The sequence below is a fragment of the Corylus avellana genome, chromosome 3, assembly GCF_965113065.1.
Source record: "Corylus avellana chromosome 3, dhCorAvel1.hap1.2, whole genome shotgun sequence".
NCBI lineage: Eukaryota > Viridiplantae > Streptophyta > Magnoliopsida > Fagales > Betulaceae > Corylus > Corylus avellana.
In genome coordinates, this window is record NC_142492.1 from 8,028,670 (window position 1) to 8,047,217 (window position 18,548).

The 18,548-nt window shown below is 36.0% G+C and overlaps 2 protein-coding genes across 2 annotated transcripts; one reads left to right on the forward strand and one right to left on the reverse strand.

The window, feature by feature from the left end:
- Positions 1 to 8,888: 8,888 nt before the first annotated feature.
- On the forward strand, positions 8,889 to 11,401 carry LOC132174408 (bidirectional sugar transporter SWEET4-like). Its single transcript, XM_059586069.2, has 5 exons — positions 8,889 to 8,931; positions 9,085 to 9,121; positions 9,636 to 10,014; positions 10,606 to 10,725; positions 11,228 to 11,401. The coding sequence occupies exons 1-5, from the start codon at positions 8,889 to 8,891 to the stop codon at positions 11,399 to 11,401; spliced, it is 753 nt and encodes a 250-aa protein (XP_059442052.2).
- A 910-nt stretch (positions 11,402 to 12,311) lies between these two features.
- LOC132175853 (protein NLP6) lies at positions 12,312 to 17,442 on the reverse strand. The gene is made up of 5 exons (XM_059587926.2): positions 17,076 to 17,442; positions 15,335 to 15,906; positions 15,092 to 15,139; positions 14,009 to 14,951; positions 12,312 to 13,865 (listed from the first exon to the last, which is right to left on the reverse strand). The coding sequence occupies exons 1-5, from the start codon at positions 17,371 to 17,373 to the stop codon at positions 12,715 to 12,717; spliced, it is 3,012 nt and encodes a 1,003-aa protein (XP_059443909.2). The 5' UTR covers positions 17,374 to 17,442; the 3' UTR covers positions 12,312 to 12,714.
- Between the last annotated feature and the right edge of the window lie 1,106 nt (positions 17,443 to 18,548).

Here is an 18,548-nt window from a genome sequence, read left to right on the forward strand (position 1 = left end):
CATCTCCTTCTCATAGTTGGAGAGGTTCAATGCTTGTCCTTTCAAGGCCTGGCTGAGGAATGCGATGGGGTGACCCTCTTGCATTAACACTGCACCCAATCTGATACCAGAGGCATCACATTCAATGGTGAAGGTCTGAGTAAAGTCAGGAAGTCTTAACACAGGAGGACTAGTCACGGCCTGCTCGAGTTTGAGGAAAGCTTCTGTGGCACTATCATTCCAGTGGAAGGAATTTTTCTTCAATAATGCTGTTAGGGGGGCTGCAATGACTCCATACCCCCTAATGAATTTTCGGTAATAGCCAGTGAGGCCAAGAAAACCCCTTAAGGACTTGATGTTCGCAGGAGTGAGCCATTGAAGCATGGATTCAAGCTTAGATGGGTCTGCCCGAACCCCCTGATGAGAGATAAGATGGCCTAGGTACTCAATTTCTTGAACCCCAAAGATGCACTTAGAAGCTTTAGCATAAAGGAGATTAGATTGTAACACGGTCAATACGGTGCAAAGGTGGTTCACGTGATCAGCCCAAGTCTGGCTGTATACTAAAATATCATCGAAAAAAACCAAGACAAATTTTCTCAAAAAGGGTCTGAAGATGTCATTCATCAACCCCTGGAATGTCGATGGAGCATTAGTGGGGCTGAATGGCATTACTAAAAACTCGTAGTGGCCTTCATGAGTTCGAAAGGCAGTTTTGTGAACATCCTCAGGTTTCACACGAATTTGATGGTATCCTGACCTTAGATCCAACTTAGAAAAATATTTTGCATCATGGAGTTCATCCAATAGTTCATCAATGACAGGAATAGGATATTTATCCTTGATGGTGTCCTGATTAAGTGCCCTATAATCAACACACATCCACCAACAACCATCCGCCTTCCTAAACAGCAACACAAGGGCAGAAAATGGACTTTGACTAGGTCTAATTACCTCAGACTCCAAAAGTTCATATACAATCTTTTCTATCTCTGTTTTCTGGTAAAAAGGGTATCTATAGGGAGTAACAGATATAGGTTGAGTACCTTTAAGGGGGATTTGATGATCATGAGACCTAGGAGGTGGTAATCCTTTAGGTTCATCAAAGATGGATTTCAATTCATGCACTATACCCCTCAGCGGTTCAGGAATAAGGTTAGAGGCTTGATCAAACTCTAGTGCATATAGCTGTAATAAGAAACCCTTATTCATAGATGTTGAGCCTTTAAGAAACTGATGACCCTCTTCCAATGATAACCCAATAAGGCTTAAACCATGAAATGTTATAGTCTCCTCCCCAATTTGGAATTGCATGGTTAATAAGTTGAAATCCCACAAAATAGGCCCTAATGTCCTCAACCAATCAATACCCAACACAACATCACAGCCTACTAAAGTAAGAACATAGAAATTAGTGATGAATGTGTTACCTTGCAGTTTTAAGGCCACCGAGTGACATCACCCACCACTTAAAAGCTTAGCACCATTTGCCACCTTCACCTGCAATATGGGTGTAGGTGCCACCAGGAGTGGAATCTTCTGTAACAAAGCAGGGTCCAAAAAATTGTGCATGCCACCTGAGTCAATCAAGACAACCACACATTGATTTTGAATAAATCCCACCAAACGCATGGTGTTGGGGCTAAGTGACCCCGCAATAGCGTGTAAGGAAATGGCGGGTTCAATTCCATCCAACACAGTATTCTCAACCACGGTAGGAGTATCTTCAATGGAGTCAAAAAAAATCTCATCGCCACATTCCTCATCTTGGAATTCCATTCCCGTCAATAGGTAAATCTTGGGAGACTTACATCGGTGTCCCGGATTCCATTTGTCATGACAATTGTAACATAACCCTTTCTCCCTACGTTCACACATCTGAATCGGTGAGATTTTCTGAACAGGGTAATTGGCTTGTGGTCTAGTGTTTGGGTTAGGTAGGGTAGGGGTCGGGTTTGGAGTGGAGCTCGAAGAACCCCAGGAATGATGACAGGTAAAGGATGTGGAATGGATGGCTGGTTTGAGAGCTTTTCTAGTGCTAATCAAATATTCCTCCTGGAGTTTGGCCAAGCCAAAGGCAGCAACTAATGTCAGAGGATTGAGCATTCATAATGGAAGGCGAATCTCATCCTTGAGGCGACTCATGAAGCAGCTCAAACGATTCCTATTTGAAAGTCCACGAAGTCGATTGGAGAGGGATTCAAACTGAGAAGTATACTCAGCGACAGTGGAGGTTTGGTGCAACTTGGTGAGAGCTTCCATGGGGTCATCGTAGGCAGGGCCAAAACGGGTGAGTAAGGATTGGAGGAATATCTCCCAAGTAGGAAACTGGCCAGCCTTATCAGCGTCCTAAAACCATACCAAGGCCTCGCCTTCCATGTGAAAGGAAGCCATGCGGACTCACTGATATAGGGGAGTTTGATAATATTCAAAAAACTGGTTTACCTTGTAAGTCCAACCAAAGGGATTCTCACCAAAAAACCTTGGAAAATCTAGGCGTAAGGTACGGGTGTGAATTTGTCTCTCTCCCTGGAACTGGTCACAGTCATCTTCCGGCGGAGGACGTCTGAAATCCCTGTCGTCACGCCAATCCAACGCATGGTCCTGCTGGCGCCTATCATCACGGCCAGGAGCTTGCTCAAGGTCATTCGCTGCAGGAGGTGAAGGTGGAGGTGGAGGTGGAGGTGGAGGTGGAGGGTTCTGGTTAGCCACGAGTGTCTGCATCATCTCATGCAGCTCCATGAGGCGTTGCTGAACATCAGTATTGACTGTGCGTTGCAAGTTAATAGCCTCCTGACACTCTTTTAGAGATTCAAACAGTTGGAAAGAAATGAGTACCTTCTGCCATGGTAGAGTATGAGAGAAGAAAAAAAAAAAATTTGTGTTTTCTGGTGGTTGAGGAAACTAAACTAGAGAAGATCGTTGGCTCTGGATACCAATTGTAAAGGTTTTTCTGGGTTTGTATGATGATTTTTATGGGTTTGAATGAAAACAACAAAGGAAATGGAATAATGCAGAAAATATATTAAAGATAAATGAGCAGATTCGAGATTGCTCCTTCTCCTACAACATCTTAAGCCAGGAATCTCTATGCATATCCCATCTAATGAGAGTGCCCCCCATTATATCACCCATTCTGTTAGAATATATTCTAACAGAATGGCCACCTGGATCCTTTCCCCAAGGTTCTAGAAGTGCCGAAATACAAGTACTGGAAATTACATAGAAAGGCCTTGCAAAACGCAGGCTTTAACAAATAAAACGCATGTATAAAATTAACATAAAGTGCAGAAGAAAAGAGGACAGATGTACTCCCCAACTTTCCCTTCTTCCCCACGTGTCTTCTTCTTAGACCTTTCCTTCTATACCACTTGCTTGGCTGTGAGGTCTTCTACGTGTACCCATAACAAATATCTAACGGTAGGAGAGGTATTTGGAACGAAATGAAAGTTCAATACACCAAAGTGATAGACTTTGAATATTAGAGGGTGTTCGCAAAATATGCGTAAGTTTATGTGGGGTAAGTGAAGTTTCCCCAAATGTTTAAGACCGCTTATATGGAAAATGCTTATATATGATTTTCTTAAATAAATGAACAATACTCGCATGGTATGACATTATTGTGCGTCATGTGCTACTATTATACAGGCTTAACCTTGTGGTCATTTTGGCCTTAGATCCAATAGTTAGTTGCCTGCTATTATTTTCATCTTAAACTACTCACATGAGAACAAATATTTTAACATTTTTACAAATATGTTGTAATTCATTTGAATGTTTTATGAGATTACTATTATTATTTTTTTTTCGGTTGTGTTATACTCAAATTTTCAGGCAGAAGAAAGCAAAAATTTATTTGATTACTGTGTAAAAAAAAAGATTTTCGTTTTTTGAAACACAAAATAGATAATTAAGCATTGAATCTAATGTGAGAAGCTTTATTTGATTACATTAAATGTTGAGTAAAAAAATTTGTATTCATAAAAAAAATTTTGTTTCTTTTTCTGTGTGTGTGTGTGTGTGTGTGTTTTTTTTTTTTTTTCCTTATTTGAATGTTTAGAAGTATACGAGTTTTATTTGTATTAAAATATAATAGGTAACACACCAACAATATAATAGATTCTTACTAATTTCTATTAATGCTTTGATAATCAGAATCCGATTTTTATTCTTGCTATTTTTTTTTTCTTCTCTTTATTCTTCTTTTCATTTTAAACTACTTTGACGGGAACAAAGATTTTACAATGTTTTAGTTTATATAAATTAAACTAAATTCAATGGTCATAGTTTTAATTCATATGTCTGTGATTGTGTCATTAAGTACATGTTCAATACACTTCAAAAAAAAAAAAAAAATGCATGTTCAATAATGTACTAGTGTATAACATTTAATATGTCTTTTCGTTAAAAGAGGTATGATAAAATGGGGATGCGTTTAAATTTTAAAATTAAATTATAAAGAAAATCTCGCGCATAGCCACGGATTATGTGCTAGTATTCATAGGTTACGAATTGTTACTTAGAGTATGTTTGGTATTGCGGTGGGATGTAGAGCTTTTGGATAGAGAGCTTTTGTCTGTGAACTTTTGTCAAAAGCGCTTTTACGGAAAAGTTATTTACATGTTTGATAACTATATGTCTTAAGCGCTTTTTTGAAATTATTGATGTTTGGTAACAAAATTAAAAATGTGCTTTTAGTTGCAAAATAGACAATAGAGGACATGTAGGATTATTGATGTTTTAACTTTAAATACAAAACCATAATAATAGTATAAAAAATAAAGAAACATGAATGGGCAAAAAAGAACAATTCAACAGAAAAAAAATAAATATGTTCTAGAAACAATTCAAAAAACTAGATTCATATAAATTTATTTATTAAGTCGTGAACTTGCACAATTATTTTCTTTTACTTGTCGAACACTTTGGTGTTTTTCATATTAGCAGGATGTCAAGCCGTAGAGTAGGAGAAATTTGTTGGGTTGAAGATGCCGAGCAAATGGCTCATATTCTCAGGTTTGCTTAGATAGATGTGATTGATATCGTTAATTATATTAATGTCTGTTTGGAAGCTCCTAGTTTATATTAATGAAACATTATGTTATTTAAAGTTATATGATAATTGTCTCAAATCATTTATTTTTGCTTCCACATGTTGATATTTTGATAATTTAATGTTTAGGGTAATACAACAAGTGAGTTACCAGTTAATTGGTCTAAAGGAATTGCTAGTAACATTTCAAGTTAATCAAAATTAATTGTTTGGGAGCATTGCAGACATGGTATCAGAGTATTATGCTCTGAAAAATATTGGTGATGAAAGTGGAAATTCTTCTCTTCCGACAATGTGAGATATCTAAGTCTTATTCATTCTGAAATAAAATTAAGAGACAAACCATAGAGTAAATTACCAGTTAAGTAATTTTAGCGTTACAAACTTCCTACTGCTTTGAGTTCACAGAATCTTGTAGCATTTCCTCTTATACCACAACTGTCATGTGTCATGTCCCAATACCAAAAGGGGATCAAGGGGAGATTTTGTATTATCAAATGCATAGTATAGAATTTTTCAAATGCTCTTAGTAAATAAAGACAAAACGTATGCTGAAACATTTGCATGCAGAAAAGTCTTATTTACAAGTCATATTGGTTCATGAAAGTCATTGCTTTGAAACTTACAATAAGAATTAAAAAATTTGGAAACATAATTTCTTAACAATCGTTAATCATCATCATGGGTCATGGCTCGTAAATTAATCAAAACTTTCAATATGCTTTTCATTAACAAACCCCCTTCGATTATTCATAAACATATTTATATCCTTTTGGACTATTTTCACATTTCTCCAACCTTGAGCGGTGCAGATTGGCTTGTCCTGAATGACCATCGTTAGCTCAATCCTGTAGCCACATGCGAGCTATCAGTGTGGGAGCTTTCATAGGCCACCAGACTAATAGCCCACATATGCTTGTGTGGTTTGTCATGCTATCCTTAATTACATCATTAACATCATTTAGTCGACTCATAACATACCCGATACCAGTCATAACATCATCATAATGGTGTCGTGGGAAAACATAGTGCCCATGCATCTTTCATAAATATAACATTATTGAGCTCATAAACTTTGTGCATGAACTTTCATAAACATCATAGTACACAACATTAGCGTTGAGCTGATCATGATCATCCTTGTGCATAAATCTCATTATAAATATATCATAACATTTTCATAAAAATGCGTAGTCATGAACCGCGGGTGTCATAAAACATCATGAAAATCATATCATATCATCTCATCATTTTTAAAAATAGCATGTCATGTAATTCGTGTCATTAATCGTGATTTCCAAGATACAGAAGGAAATATTAATAAAATGAATGCATCATTTAGAAAATTTCCCAACTTTTATAAAAGGGTAAAGTCCACTTAACTCCCTCAAACTATCATTCCAATGACAATCTACTCCCCAAACTATCAATTACGACAATTTATTCCCAAAACTACCAAAACAATAACAATATACCCCAAAAATGCTAGCAAAATGATGAAATTACCCCTATAAAATTTTTAATAAGACAAAAATATCCGTAAAAATTTGAAAAAAATAAATAAATTTTAGTATTTTTGTTTTTATTTTAGTAAGAGTAATTTTGTCATTTTGTTAAAATTTGGGGTACATTAATTGTCATTGTTTTGATAGTTTTGAAGGTAAATTGTCGCAATTGATAGTTTGAGTGTAGATTATCATTGGAGTGATAGTTTGAGGAAGTTAAGTGAACTTTACGATTTATAAAACTTAATGAATCTAGTAAAATGTATTAATGTCAAGAATTTTTAAGTGTTTACTTACTTGAATTTTAGCACGTAGAAAATGCCCCATTCACCAAACCCTTCTCCTCATCTCTTTCTTTTTCTTCCTCTTTCTCTCTATTCTCTCTCTCTCCCTTTGTATGAAACAGAACCAACTTGGCACATCCCCTCCTTGATCCCCATGCCAGTAATTTATTTATTTATTATTATTTTTTTTTTCCTTCTCATCATTCATTATTTTCTTTGAAATATTGTCTATCCTCTTTAAAAAAACCATGCGCCCAGAAGGCCTTACTCCAGTAGCAGATATTTTTAAGATACGTATCTATAGCTATGATCAATTTTTCAACTTGCATTAAAGCTTCTTTGAATGAGCCGATTTTCAGCTTGCATTAAAGAATCTTATAGCATTTCCTCTTATATAAAGATGTTTGAAAGATAGTTGAAATAATGAGTTTTATCATTTATTTATTTATAAAATTCATCAGTCTTTGACATATCTCTCTATTTGTTTAAGTCTGCGATTTTAAAAAAAATGTTGTGATTTTTAAAAATGCAGTTAAGGGGTTGGACTTTAAAATCGCAATTTAGCATTTAAAATTGTGCGTTTTAAAAAACACATATTTACCTGAGATTTGAAAATGTGAATTTTCTACGTTTTTAAATCGTAATTTTTTAAAAACGTAATTCAAAACCATCTATTTTTTATGATTTAGTTTAAAATTGCACTTATTATGTATAAAATCCCAATGCCAAACAGTCCTAATACTTTGAATTTATTATTATTATTATTATTTTTACCAACTCCTAAAATATCTTTCATCCAAAATACCGAAAATGTCCCACTAATCTTTCAAACTGTTTTACGTTAGTCTTTTAATCAACTGCTTTCCTCAAAAAAGTTTTATTCTCTTGCCTCAACAAAAGAATAGTCATCAATTAATCCCCGAATGCTTGTCAAATTATTAGTTTAATTTAATTCTTAACGACAAAATTTTTTCTTGAAAGTCTCCTTGTTCAAAAGCCTAGCTACAATACATTCAAAAATCATGAAGACAACTCATAATTATTCTTAAAATAATAATTAAGTGATTAAATTTATATTTTTCTATCAGTTTAAGCTTTTAGAACAACCGATGATTTAACATGGTCTTGAATTCGAACATTGATTGCATCATTTACCACTCATTTCAATTAAAATATTATACTTGTTAGGCCCTACCTATTAAAATGGAATTTGAACTCACACATAAGGATGAAAGTTAAAGTAATAATTAAGTGATTAAATTTACCTAAAAAAATAAAAAAGGAAAAAAAGGAAAATTTTCCTTTAATTTTGTTTTTGTCTTTTTCTAAATTTGTTATCAATAGTATTTTTGTCAATTTTTTTTTTTAATGTATGGATGGGGTACATTGCATGCCTCGTACGTAGTTAGATAGAGGAGGCTATGTACGTCTACTAGCTAGTATTTCCCCAAAATCCAAACTTCATATAAAAACTCACATTAAAATTCAATATTGGCTCCTTTAGCAATACGGCAACATATGAAAATTCCATACTAGTGCACCGGAAAATTCGATTCTCTTTCTTGTCGTTGTATGCACATCAAAAAAGAAATTGCTACGAAATTTAGTATATATATATATATATATATATATAGTCATAAATAATTTTTGGGATAAAAAAAAACACCGGATTCTATTTCGATAGAGGATGGAGTAGAAAATTAAAATCTAGTATGAAACAATTATTTTTATTCTTTTCTTTTGTTTATATTTTATTAACACTAAATTGATACTAGCTATATTATTTATATATCAATTTAATATAAAATTTTAGTATATTTTGCATTTATGCTAGGGTATTGAGTATCTTGAAGGCAGTGCCATTTCTCTCTCTCTACGTACATGTCATGCAAGTGACCAAGCAGTTTTGGATGCCATCAAAAATCTAAGCTTATAAATATAGAACCTTAATTCCTACTTCAACATTTATATCTCTCTCTCTTTCTCTCTTTTAACGTGAAAAAAATTCACTTTTCATTTAGATTTGTCATTGTTCTTCTTCAGCTCCAGGCTCCAGGCTCCAGCAACATGGTTTCTACAGAAGCTGCTCGAATGGCCGTTGGTGTTCTAGGTGGGTTACTTAGTTTAATTTCTAAAATATATATTCTATTATTGGCTAGACTTCCTAGAGAATTACTTTGAATTACGTATTATTAATTACCATTTTCTTGTTCAGCTAATTAAATTCAAACTGATGATGTGGGGTTCTTTTGTTTGTTTTCAGGAAACATTATCTCACTTTTCTTGTTCTTGTCCCCAGTGTAAGCTTGCTTTCCATATATATACAAATGCCACTGATTTTTGGCACTCCCAGTATTTTGCCCCCATAACAAGAATTTAAGGAAAAAAAAAAAGACAATTTTGTCTTTTTGGATGGCTTGAAGGGCATTATTGGCTTTCCAGTACCGTTAATCAAGAGGTTTAACGTAAATTGAGGCATTAATCAACCTTAATTGCTATCTCCTTCCTTTGGAAAGATCAAATAATCAAATAATCAAACTCAAAATCTTCTTGTATCCTTTTATTTTTTATTATTCTTTTATTTTTTTTTTAACAATGTGGAACCCCTTTAAGATAGGACAACTTTGTGATCCTTCCATGTCGGGTAAACGTTCCTAAATACACGACTCCACGCGCAAGAGTTGCGTATCGGCCGAATGAATTTGGACAGTCAATCTTGTAATATTAACTAAATAAGTTGCTTATTTGAGCTAATCCTTGGGGGAATGAATTTTATTTTTAAAACTATTAATGATAATGGCATTTACTTTGTAGGCCAACTTTTGTTCAAATATGGAAGAAAGGGTCAGTGGAGCATTACTCACCAGTACCATACCTTGCAGCCCTAGTCAATTGCTTGGTCTGGACCTTGTACGGCATGCCCATGGTGCACCCCCACAGCACCCTGGTGCTGACCATCAACAGCTCCGGGACCACCATTGAGCTCACGTACATAGTTCTGTTCTTCATCTTCTCCAATAGGAAAATGAGGCTCGGAGTTTTGCTGGGCCTACTTGTTGAATTGATATTCACCGGCGTTCTCACAACTTTGGTTTTAACCCTAACCCATTCGCATAAGGAGCGGTCTTTGATTGTAGGCATCATATGCATTTTGTTCAACGTCATGATGTATGCTTCCCCATTGGTTGTAATGGTTAGTCAATCTACTATATATTACCCTAAATGCAAATATGGTACTGATTTTTGGTGCAATTATTTTTCTGCTTTTGTTTTGATCCTATGAAATTAATGTTGGAGTTTCACATGCATGTGTTGGAATCTAAGATATATTGATCAGTTATAATCACCATAGTGAATAGTCAATGTAATAACTTTGTTTAGGATAAAATGATGACCTAACAAATTAATTATATCAAAAAGTAAAAACATGCATGTCGACTATTTTAATTAAAATAGAAAAAAGGTGGATCAGATAAATCGGAGACGGAGTTTGGAGTACTCATGATCTTTGTTATGATATTATGATAAATAACTAATTATTTTAAAAATTTAAGCTGTTAAAAAATTATAAAATTTAATTATTTAATTAATACTTTAACAATAAATATGTGTGACAAACGGACATGTATTCACATTCGGCGCTGAATTCATATATTTGTTTTAATTTGGTAATTATTTGATAGTTGTTGCGTACTTCAGTTCTTGAGGAACTAAGCTCAATATTATTATTATTTTGATCGTTGTAATTTGTCTATTGATGAAGATGCTTTTGTGTGTGGTGCAGAAATTGGTGCTTACCACAAGAAGTGTGGAGTATATGCCTTTTTCCCTCTCCCTCACTTCCTTTGTCAATGGTCTTATCTGGAGTACTTATGGTCTTATTCAATTTGACCCCTTCGTCCTTGTAATTTCACATACTCAACCCCCACACACCTCCTCCTCCCCCCCCCCCCCAAATGATCTTAAGCAAAGGAAAAAAAAAATGATTTGTTTGTGTTTGTGATTTTCTGTTCGAAAAATGCAACATACACTTCGAACTGCATATTTTTTAAGGTGACAGTAAAATTTATCATTAAATTTTGGATGAATCACCATTAAGTTTTGGATCTAATGGTAATTTTCACTGTCACATCAGGTAGTGTATACTTGACAATGAATGTAACATGTCTTTTTTCTTTTATAAGAGAAATACATTAACCGGCAACAACTCAAAACAAAAAAACACTCTTTACACATAAGAATATAAAAACGGGTTTTACCTTTATATCATATCATAACATTTTTCAAAAAAAAAAAAAAAAAAACTTCCAAAACACATTAACAAACATAAATCACTTGCTTCTTGTGATCATAAGAATGACAATATTGGGTTTTATCTAAAAATTGAGCCTGTGGATTAATCTCAGGCACCCAATGTGGTGGGAACAATGTTTGGGCTGGCCCAATTGATTCTCTATGCCACTTTCTACAAATCAACAAAGCGACAGATTGCAGAAAGGAAGGACAAAACTGGCAAGGTGGATCTGTTAGAGCTGGTTGTGGATGGAGAAGACACTGAGAAGGTTGGCAGTGCATCTTAGAATAGTGAAGGCTCTCTCATCACCACCGTCAGATGACTAGAACCCACTTTCAGGAACTGTTATTAGTCGTGTGTGATATTCTATATATATCTCAAACAAATGTTGTTTCTTTCTTGTGTTCACCAACTATCATATTGCAGTAATGAGTTAATTATACTTTGTCGTTTCATTTTTGTTTTTGACAATTTTAAAGGTTCCGATCAAGGCTGGAATTAGAATTTTAGGTTTGGGGAACAAAACTGAAAAACAAAATTTGGGAGGATAAAAAAGTACTTTTAAATGGTATATTTCATGAAAAACAAATAATTTAGATGGAATTTTAAAATTTTGGGGGTGCTACTACCACCAAAATGATAGCTAGTTTGCCTTTAGTTTGAGTAAAAAATGATACTAGTGTGATAATACGGGCATGTTTGGTATGTTTGGACCGTTTGGTAAATGGTTTTGAAGAGGGAAATGAGGAATAAATTAATTAATGCGATATATAGGCGAAACGATTGGCAAACTGAGCCATTTATTTCTTACTTTACTCAAGTATTGGTGTGCATCGATGACCCTCTAGCCTAATATATTAACTTTCTTCCTTAAGGATATTTGATATTTGGTCCATCGATGTAAGTTTTTGTAGAGTTTATAAGATGAGGGATTAGATTTTTATCATTTGTTGAGTATTATAAAAAGAAAAAGAACTATAGGGTTGCATTAGCAAAATACTCTGAACAAATTTTAAAACACTTATTTAGATTCGATTATGGCTTGCGTCGTGTGCATACAAAACACATAATGTAAGCTGGAATACCACATCTACAATTGAGGACACATGATACTCTCAACTTGCATTCTATCTTTTCTGCACACATGACGCAAGCTGGAATATTACAAGTATAATTGAGGAGCACACGACACAAGCTGAAGTGCTACATTTATAATTGATGACATATGACACCATCAATCATAGGTTCTGTGCACACAGGACGCAAACTGAAATGCCATATCTATAATTGAGGACACATGACACTCTCAAATTCCATCCTACACATACAAATACAATGTCCTACACATACAAATACAATACTTAGCTGTTGTGTCATATCTACATATAATTGAAGACACTTGATACTCCAAACTTCCGTCCTATACATACAAACAAAATTTTTTAGGTCTTATGACAGTAATCTAAGAAAGTGGTACTTCTTTAACTCAACGGAAAATTTCTTACAACTGGAAACCTAGATCAACAACTTATCCAGCACCCTAGCACTACAAGAATTGATATATCTCCAGACTCACTAATATGTACAAACTAGTCCTCACTACCCAGAGCTCTCGCAGGAGCTCCCCAGATTAGCGGTTAGATCATGAACCAATAGCCTGATGATATTGCTGGCCGTCGACGATCTTGAAATATCTATGCACTCCTTCAGGTCTGCATCGCAGGCTATTAATACCCACTCATTATCATCATCCAGATACTTGATATCAAATGTTCCCATCTCGAGTTTCAACCTCTTTGCCACTTCTTCTTTCAGCTCCAAAATACCTGAACTCAAAGCGAGCCGAAACCTGATAATTATATCTTCTCTAAATGTTGCCTTTATCGTGACACTGTTCATCTCTTTCGTAGCTGTAACATGTGGCTTGGTGTGAGCAAGAGCAGCCATAGATTGGCTAGGAGCTATACTGGGACATGGAGGGTCAATCCAACAAATCTCTGCGGGGACCTGCTCATCCAACATAGCATCTGCTACAGAAGGACACAGATTTCTCAAATCTTTTGAACTTCCAGCATCCTCAACTAGCATTCCTCCAAATGTTTCTTGAGGTTCTGTCATCAAAAGAGCATCAGGTATTGAGTATGTAGCCGATATATTGAGTGCCCCTGGGGGTTGATATGCCAAATCCGAGGAGCCACCTACTTTATCACATTGCTCGTTGATGGTGGAGGAAATATATGGATGCTTTGCTGGTGTGCTTTCATTCGGGGGACTGCCTTGACATGAACCATGCGAAGTAGGGGTCCCAGCGCTCTCTTCACATGAGCCGCTCCGAGTTTTGGACCGGTTTGAGCCTTTACCAACCTCTGGTGGAGAACTACTATGATCACAAATAAGGTTCTCTGGACTTGACTTTCTTCGTTCTTGCAATTGATCTTGCAGCCCAGACTGATCATTGTTTTTAAGTGTTCTACCTGGGGCAGATTCATTCTTTTTCTGAGGTTCAGAGAGTTTAAGGGATGGTGATGTTTGTGGATAGTACCTATTCAAACTGGAAGGCTGTGAGTCAACAGCAACAGGAAGAGGACTCGAGGCGAGAGAATTTAAACTAAATGCTCCTTCAGCACCTTGAACAGACTCGATTACACGCTTTAGCTTAGAGAGGGAACGGTTGACCTTGTTGATCTTGCGAGATGGCCATCGGGAGATCCCATGCTGGCGACAGATACGCTTCATTGTAGTAGGGCAAACTGTAAAGCAAGAACATTTCAAAGAACAATACATTTTAATCGCCATTGCAAATAAACATCCAGTTTTTTATGAACAAATCCAGCATCACCCACATCTATATAAGAAAAATTGCAAGCAACAATTTGTTAGTGTATAAGCATACCACCAAGGCTCTTTGCTGCATCCTTAAGACTACCAGCAAAATATTGTTGGAGAACTTCTAGACTAATTGATTTCTCAGTTTTTCCACGCTTTCTCTCTGATATCTTTCTGATCTCCTTATTTTCTAAAGAAGAAAAGTGATCGACGCTTATGCCTCCATTATTTGAAATGGTGCCTTTATCATTTATGTCATCGAAGTGCGACATTAATTGCTGTTTTGATGATTCTAACTGCACCATATCTCCCTTAATCAGTAAGCCATAAGGCCTGGGTGGTGATTTCATAGATAACGGTATTTGTAAAGATTCAAATCTTGAATCAACACTCTCATTTATAGAAACTTGAATGATTTCGACAAATACTTCCTCTTCAAGTTCAATACCAGAAGCAACCTTAAGACTCTGGAAATGCTGCTTCATCGTTGCCAATATTGAGCCCAATAAAATCTGTTGTTCATAGAAGTCTGTAATACTTGGGGGCAGAAAAAATTCCAGAATGTAATCATCATCTCCTGTATGAGTGCTCCTTAAGCAGATGGCAAAACAGCTGGCTAAACCAAACATGCGAGCATAGTGTACTAAGGGGTACTCAGTTTTGCAGAATAGGGTAATGTTTTCACAGAAGCATAAGCTATGGGACGAAAATGCTCTCCCAGCAACCCCCTGATCCTTTTGCAAGTGATGCTCAACACAAGCCTCCCGGAAACCACACATGTGAGCATCTACAACATAGAGGGCCACATCAGTTGTGGACATGCAGACTTGTCCCATGCAACCACCATCAAAGCTAGTACAGCTCTTCTTGAGACCACCACCATGGGCCAGAACGCTGCGATGCCTGCATGGAACCCAAGTCTGAGCCAAAGGTAATTTGTGAGTTTCGCACACCACCGTCAATATTCCCAAAATTTCAGCCAGCGCATTCTGGCGACCTTCATTGCAAATCTGGTTAAAGCATTGCCAAGTATATACATCTGTGAGAAAAAAAGATAAAAAGAAAGAAGGAAAATGAAAGAAAAGCACCATATTTATCTTCTTGGTTCCCAAAAGACTCAAACTTGGCTTGCATGATAGTTGCAGCTTACCTGTATGTTTGGATGACCCAATGTCTCGGAACTTTTCAGATTTACGGCCTGCAGGACAACCGAAATAGTGAATGAGGAATCTTGAAATGTTTGGAGTTACCAATATTTTCCAAGGTGAACAATCCCATAGGCAACAACATTTTCCATAAGAATCTCATAAAGAGTAGAATCATCATCTGGCAGTCACCAAATAAGAATGCAGCATGAAGTTTGACATGCACAGCAAGGGGAAAGGAGACCAACCTCAAGTGCTTTGCAGACTTTATCAACCTCAGGTGCATAGTTGATCTTCGGTGAAGTCATGATGAGCTCAAGTACACCAACACAGGACTGGCCAGAAGGCTCAAAGACAGGCAATGCCAAGCTTCCATGAACATTGTAATTCTGGGCATGATTACGACGTGGGTACTCTCTGCTGGAGTAATACTGCACATTTGGAGTCCATTCTGGCACCCTTTGCCGGAAAACACGGCCAGGAAGCCCAAGCACTTCTTCGTTCTCCTCATCCACAGAAAAATTATACCCCAGAGAGATCATCCTAAACTGATGCAGTCCATTGCTATGTGGACCAAAAACAAAAGGTTGCCCTGAAGTTGTGAGCACATTCCGGCTCCCATTCTTTATGGGTGCCCAAACCTGAGCTAGAACATTGTTTTCCGTCAAATCTATGTAGTACCGAAGTGCTTGTGTCATCCTCTCCTTGATTACACAAGACCCATCTAAATCATCCAGGGGCTTGAGTCCCATAAGCGGAGATGGAACTCTTCTATTATTTCCATTATCCATTGGCCTTGCAGTTACTGGTTTGGGAGTACCTGCATATAGTGAAACTTCAAAGTCGGAACTCAAAGGAGTGAACTACTGAGTGAAGCCATAATATTACTGAGAAACTGCAAGAGCATAACTGTCGCATTTTTTTTACGGGCCATATAGACCGATCACCCATCGAATGGGATATACTAAAAACTATTGTAGATGGTGATAAAGTCTCGGAGTTAAAGCTCGGGCTCAACAGGTTCAACAAACTTCATCCAATTCACTAATTCAAGTGCATGCAATTTTCGTTTTGGTTGTCCTGAAAATGAGTAGAAGAAAAGAAAATAAACTGGCCAATTAAGTTCATGCTCTTTGGTTCCTGATTCTTGGATCAATTTTATTGTTCGTTACTTTCTTATATTTTCATGTTTTAGGGTTCTATTTCCTCATTTTTAACTGTTTATAGGGATTTTTTTATAGGTTAGGGTCAATTTATGAATGTTATAATTTGGGCGTCAAGTTTTCTACCAATTATTCATATTTCAGCATAATTCTCTTTTACATTTCTCTTATTTTCTGGTACACCAGAGTTCTTTCGAGGTTTCAAGAAACCCCTCAAGGGCATCTACCCAAAGTTAGATTTAGTCATACTACACTTTTCGTTCTGCATCAATTCCTAAGAGAAGGGCCATATAACCATAATTCTCTCGGTTTAATCCTTCTATTTTTCTTTCATCTGGGATTATAGCGCTTCATTTTCTTCCCCTCATCTTTTTTTTTTTTTTTTTTTTAATTATTATTTTTGAAATCAGTTTTAGCTTTTTTAGACGTGTAATCAAAGCAAGTGCTCAAAGCAAGTGTTCTTGAGTGTAAGACTATTAATTATGTGATTAAGTTCATTATTTTCTATGAATTTAACCTTAATTCATCATTTTCTGTCAGTTTTACTTCTTTTTTTGATAAATTAAATGATTAAATTTACTATCACTTTAAGCTTTCGAGAGATGATAATTTACAAGCAACCTAACAAAGCAATATCAGTTTAAGCTTTCGATCGGTAATCTATCATTTTCAGCAACCAAACAAAACGAAAGCACCAAGAACCAAACTTTTCCACACAGTTTCAAACTTTCACTAAATTATCTTCCATCCAAACAAAGCCAAAAAAAAAAAAAAAAAATTCATAATCCAATCCAAGAAGGAATGAGAATACAAATACGAAACTCACAGGAGAGCAACGGAGAGGAGTCCGGGGGAGCAGAGGCGGTATGCGCTGCGTCGTCGGTTCCATCTACGAACGCCCAGGGAGGAGAGAAGTGCTGGTCGGAGGGCGAGACGTAGAGCGGTGACATGGGGTTGTGGCTATTGTTGTCGGCGAGCAAGAGGATCTGATCCAACGACCAGGAGTCATCGAGAACATCGAAGTCCATGATTAACGCCTCTACTCTCTCCCCCTCTTCCTCTTCCACTTCCTCCTCCACCCCTACAGTTGGTCCCGTTGACTTCGGGTCCTCCAGTTCGGGCATTTCCACGGACTTTCTTTTCCAGGAATTTGCTTTCTGGGATTGTAAGTCCAATTTACAGTGTGTAATTCCATTTCCAACGGAATCCGACGGCTTGTGCTAGCCTCAATAGAGATAAACTAGTGGGGAATGGTACTATGTTGCACTTCCTACCCAACTAGGATTAGGCTCTCATGTGCTTGCAAGTTGTAATAAAATAATATTTTATCACGTAATAAAATAATAAGAAAAACAAAGTAAAAAGAAGACCGCCTTAAAGATAGAACGGTGGAATAATATTATTAGTATTTCTTGTGGTATTCTTAAAATAATATAATTTTTTAAATTACCATTAAACTTATAACTAATTATTATTAAATTTTGATCAAATGATAATTTTAAAATTCGCTTCATTATTCTTGAAGGGAACTGTCTACTAATGGTCAAAGCCATAAAATATCCAAATCTCTAACTTAGTGCTTTTACAGTCAGTGGTTGGCGATATAAAAATTATGCTTAACTCTCACGGGAGTTGGATGGTATGCCATGTCAAGAGGGAAGCGAATTTTGCAGCACACGGATTGGCCAAGGTAACTAACAAAGCGGGTGCAAATTAAAATTTGCTTGGATGGAAGAGATTTCTCCATGTATTTTTGATATTGTCTCTTTAGAGTTTTTTGCGCTTTAATCTAGAGTGATGAGCTCTAGGTGTTATTTTTTTTTATCAATGATAATTGATCAGTAATTTTCTAAAAAAAATAAAATCAACTTCATCTTTAGAGTGACAAAAACAATTCATTAGAAAAAATTTCTATCGCTACCCATTCTCGATAGTTCAATGGAGAATGCATCTCATCCAAAAGTTTAAGGAGGTCGCTGGTGGAGCCCCGAAACCAAAGTGGACTAAATAAAAGAATCCCCAAATTTGTATGACATGTTAAATGCTATAATTAAAATAAATAAATAATAATAAAGAATAAACAAATGCTCGTGCCTCTAATGTGCATAGCTAATGTGATGTTTAATTAAAGCTAAACTTACTTTTCACTTATTAAATATTTGCTGATTCACCTTCAACTAAAATGCTGATCACCCACCATTTGTGTCTTACATGACAATAAGTTAACCAGTAAAAGAAAAATAAAAATAAAAATCACTGGATATGTAGATCTCTAAAGAAGACATTGTAGATCCTTAAA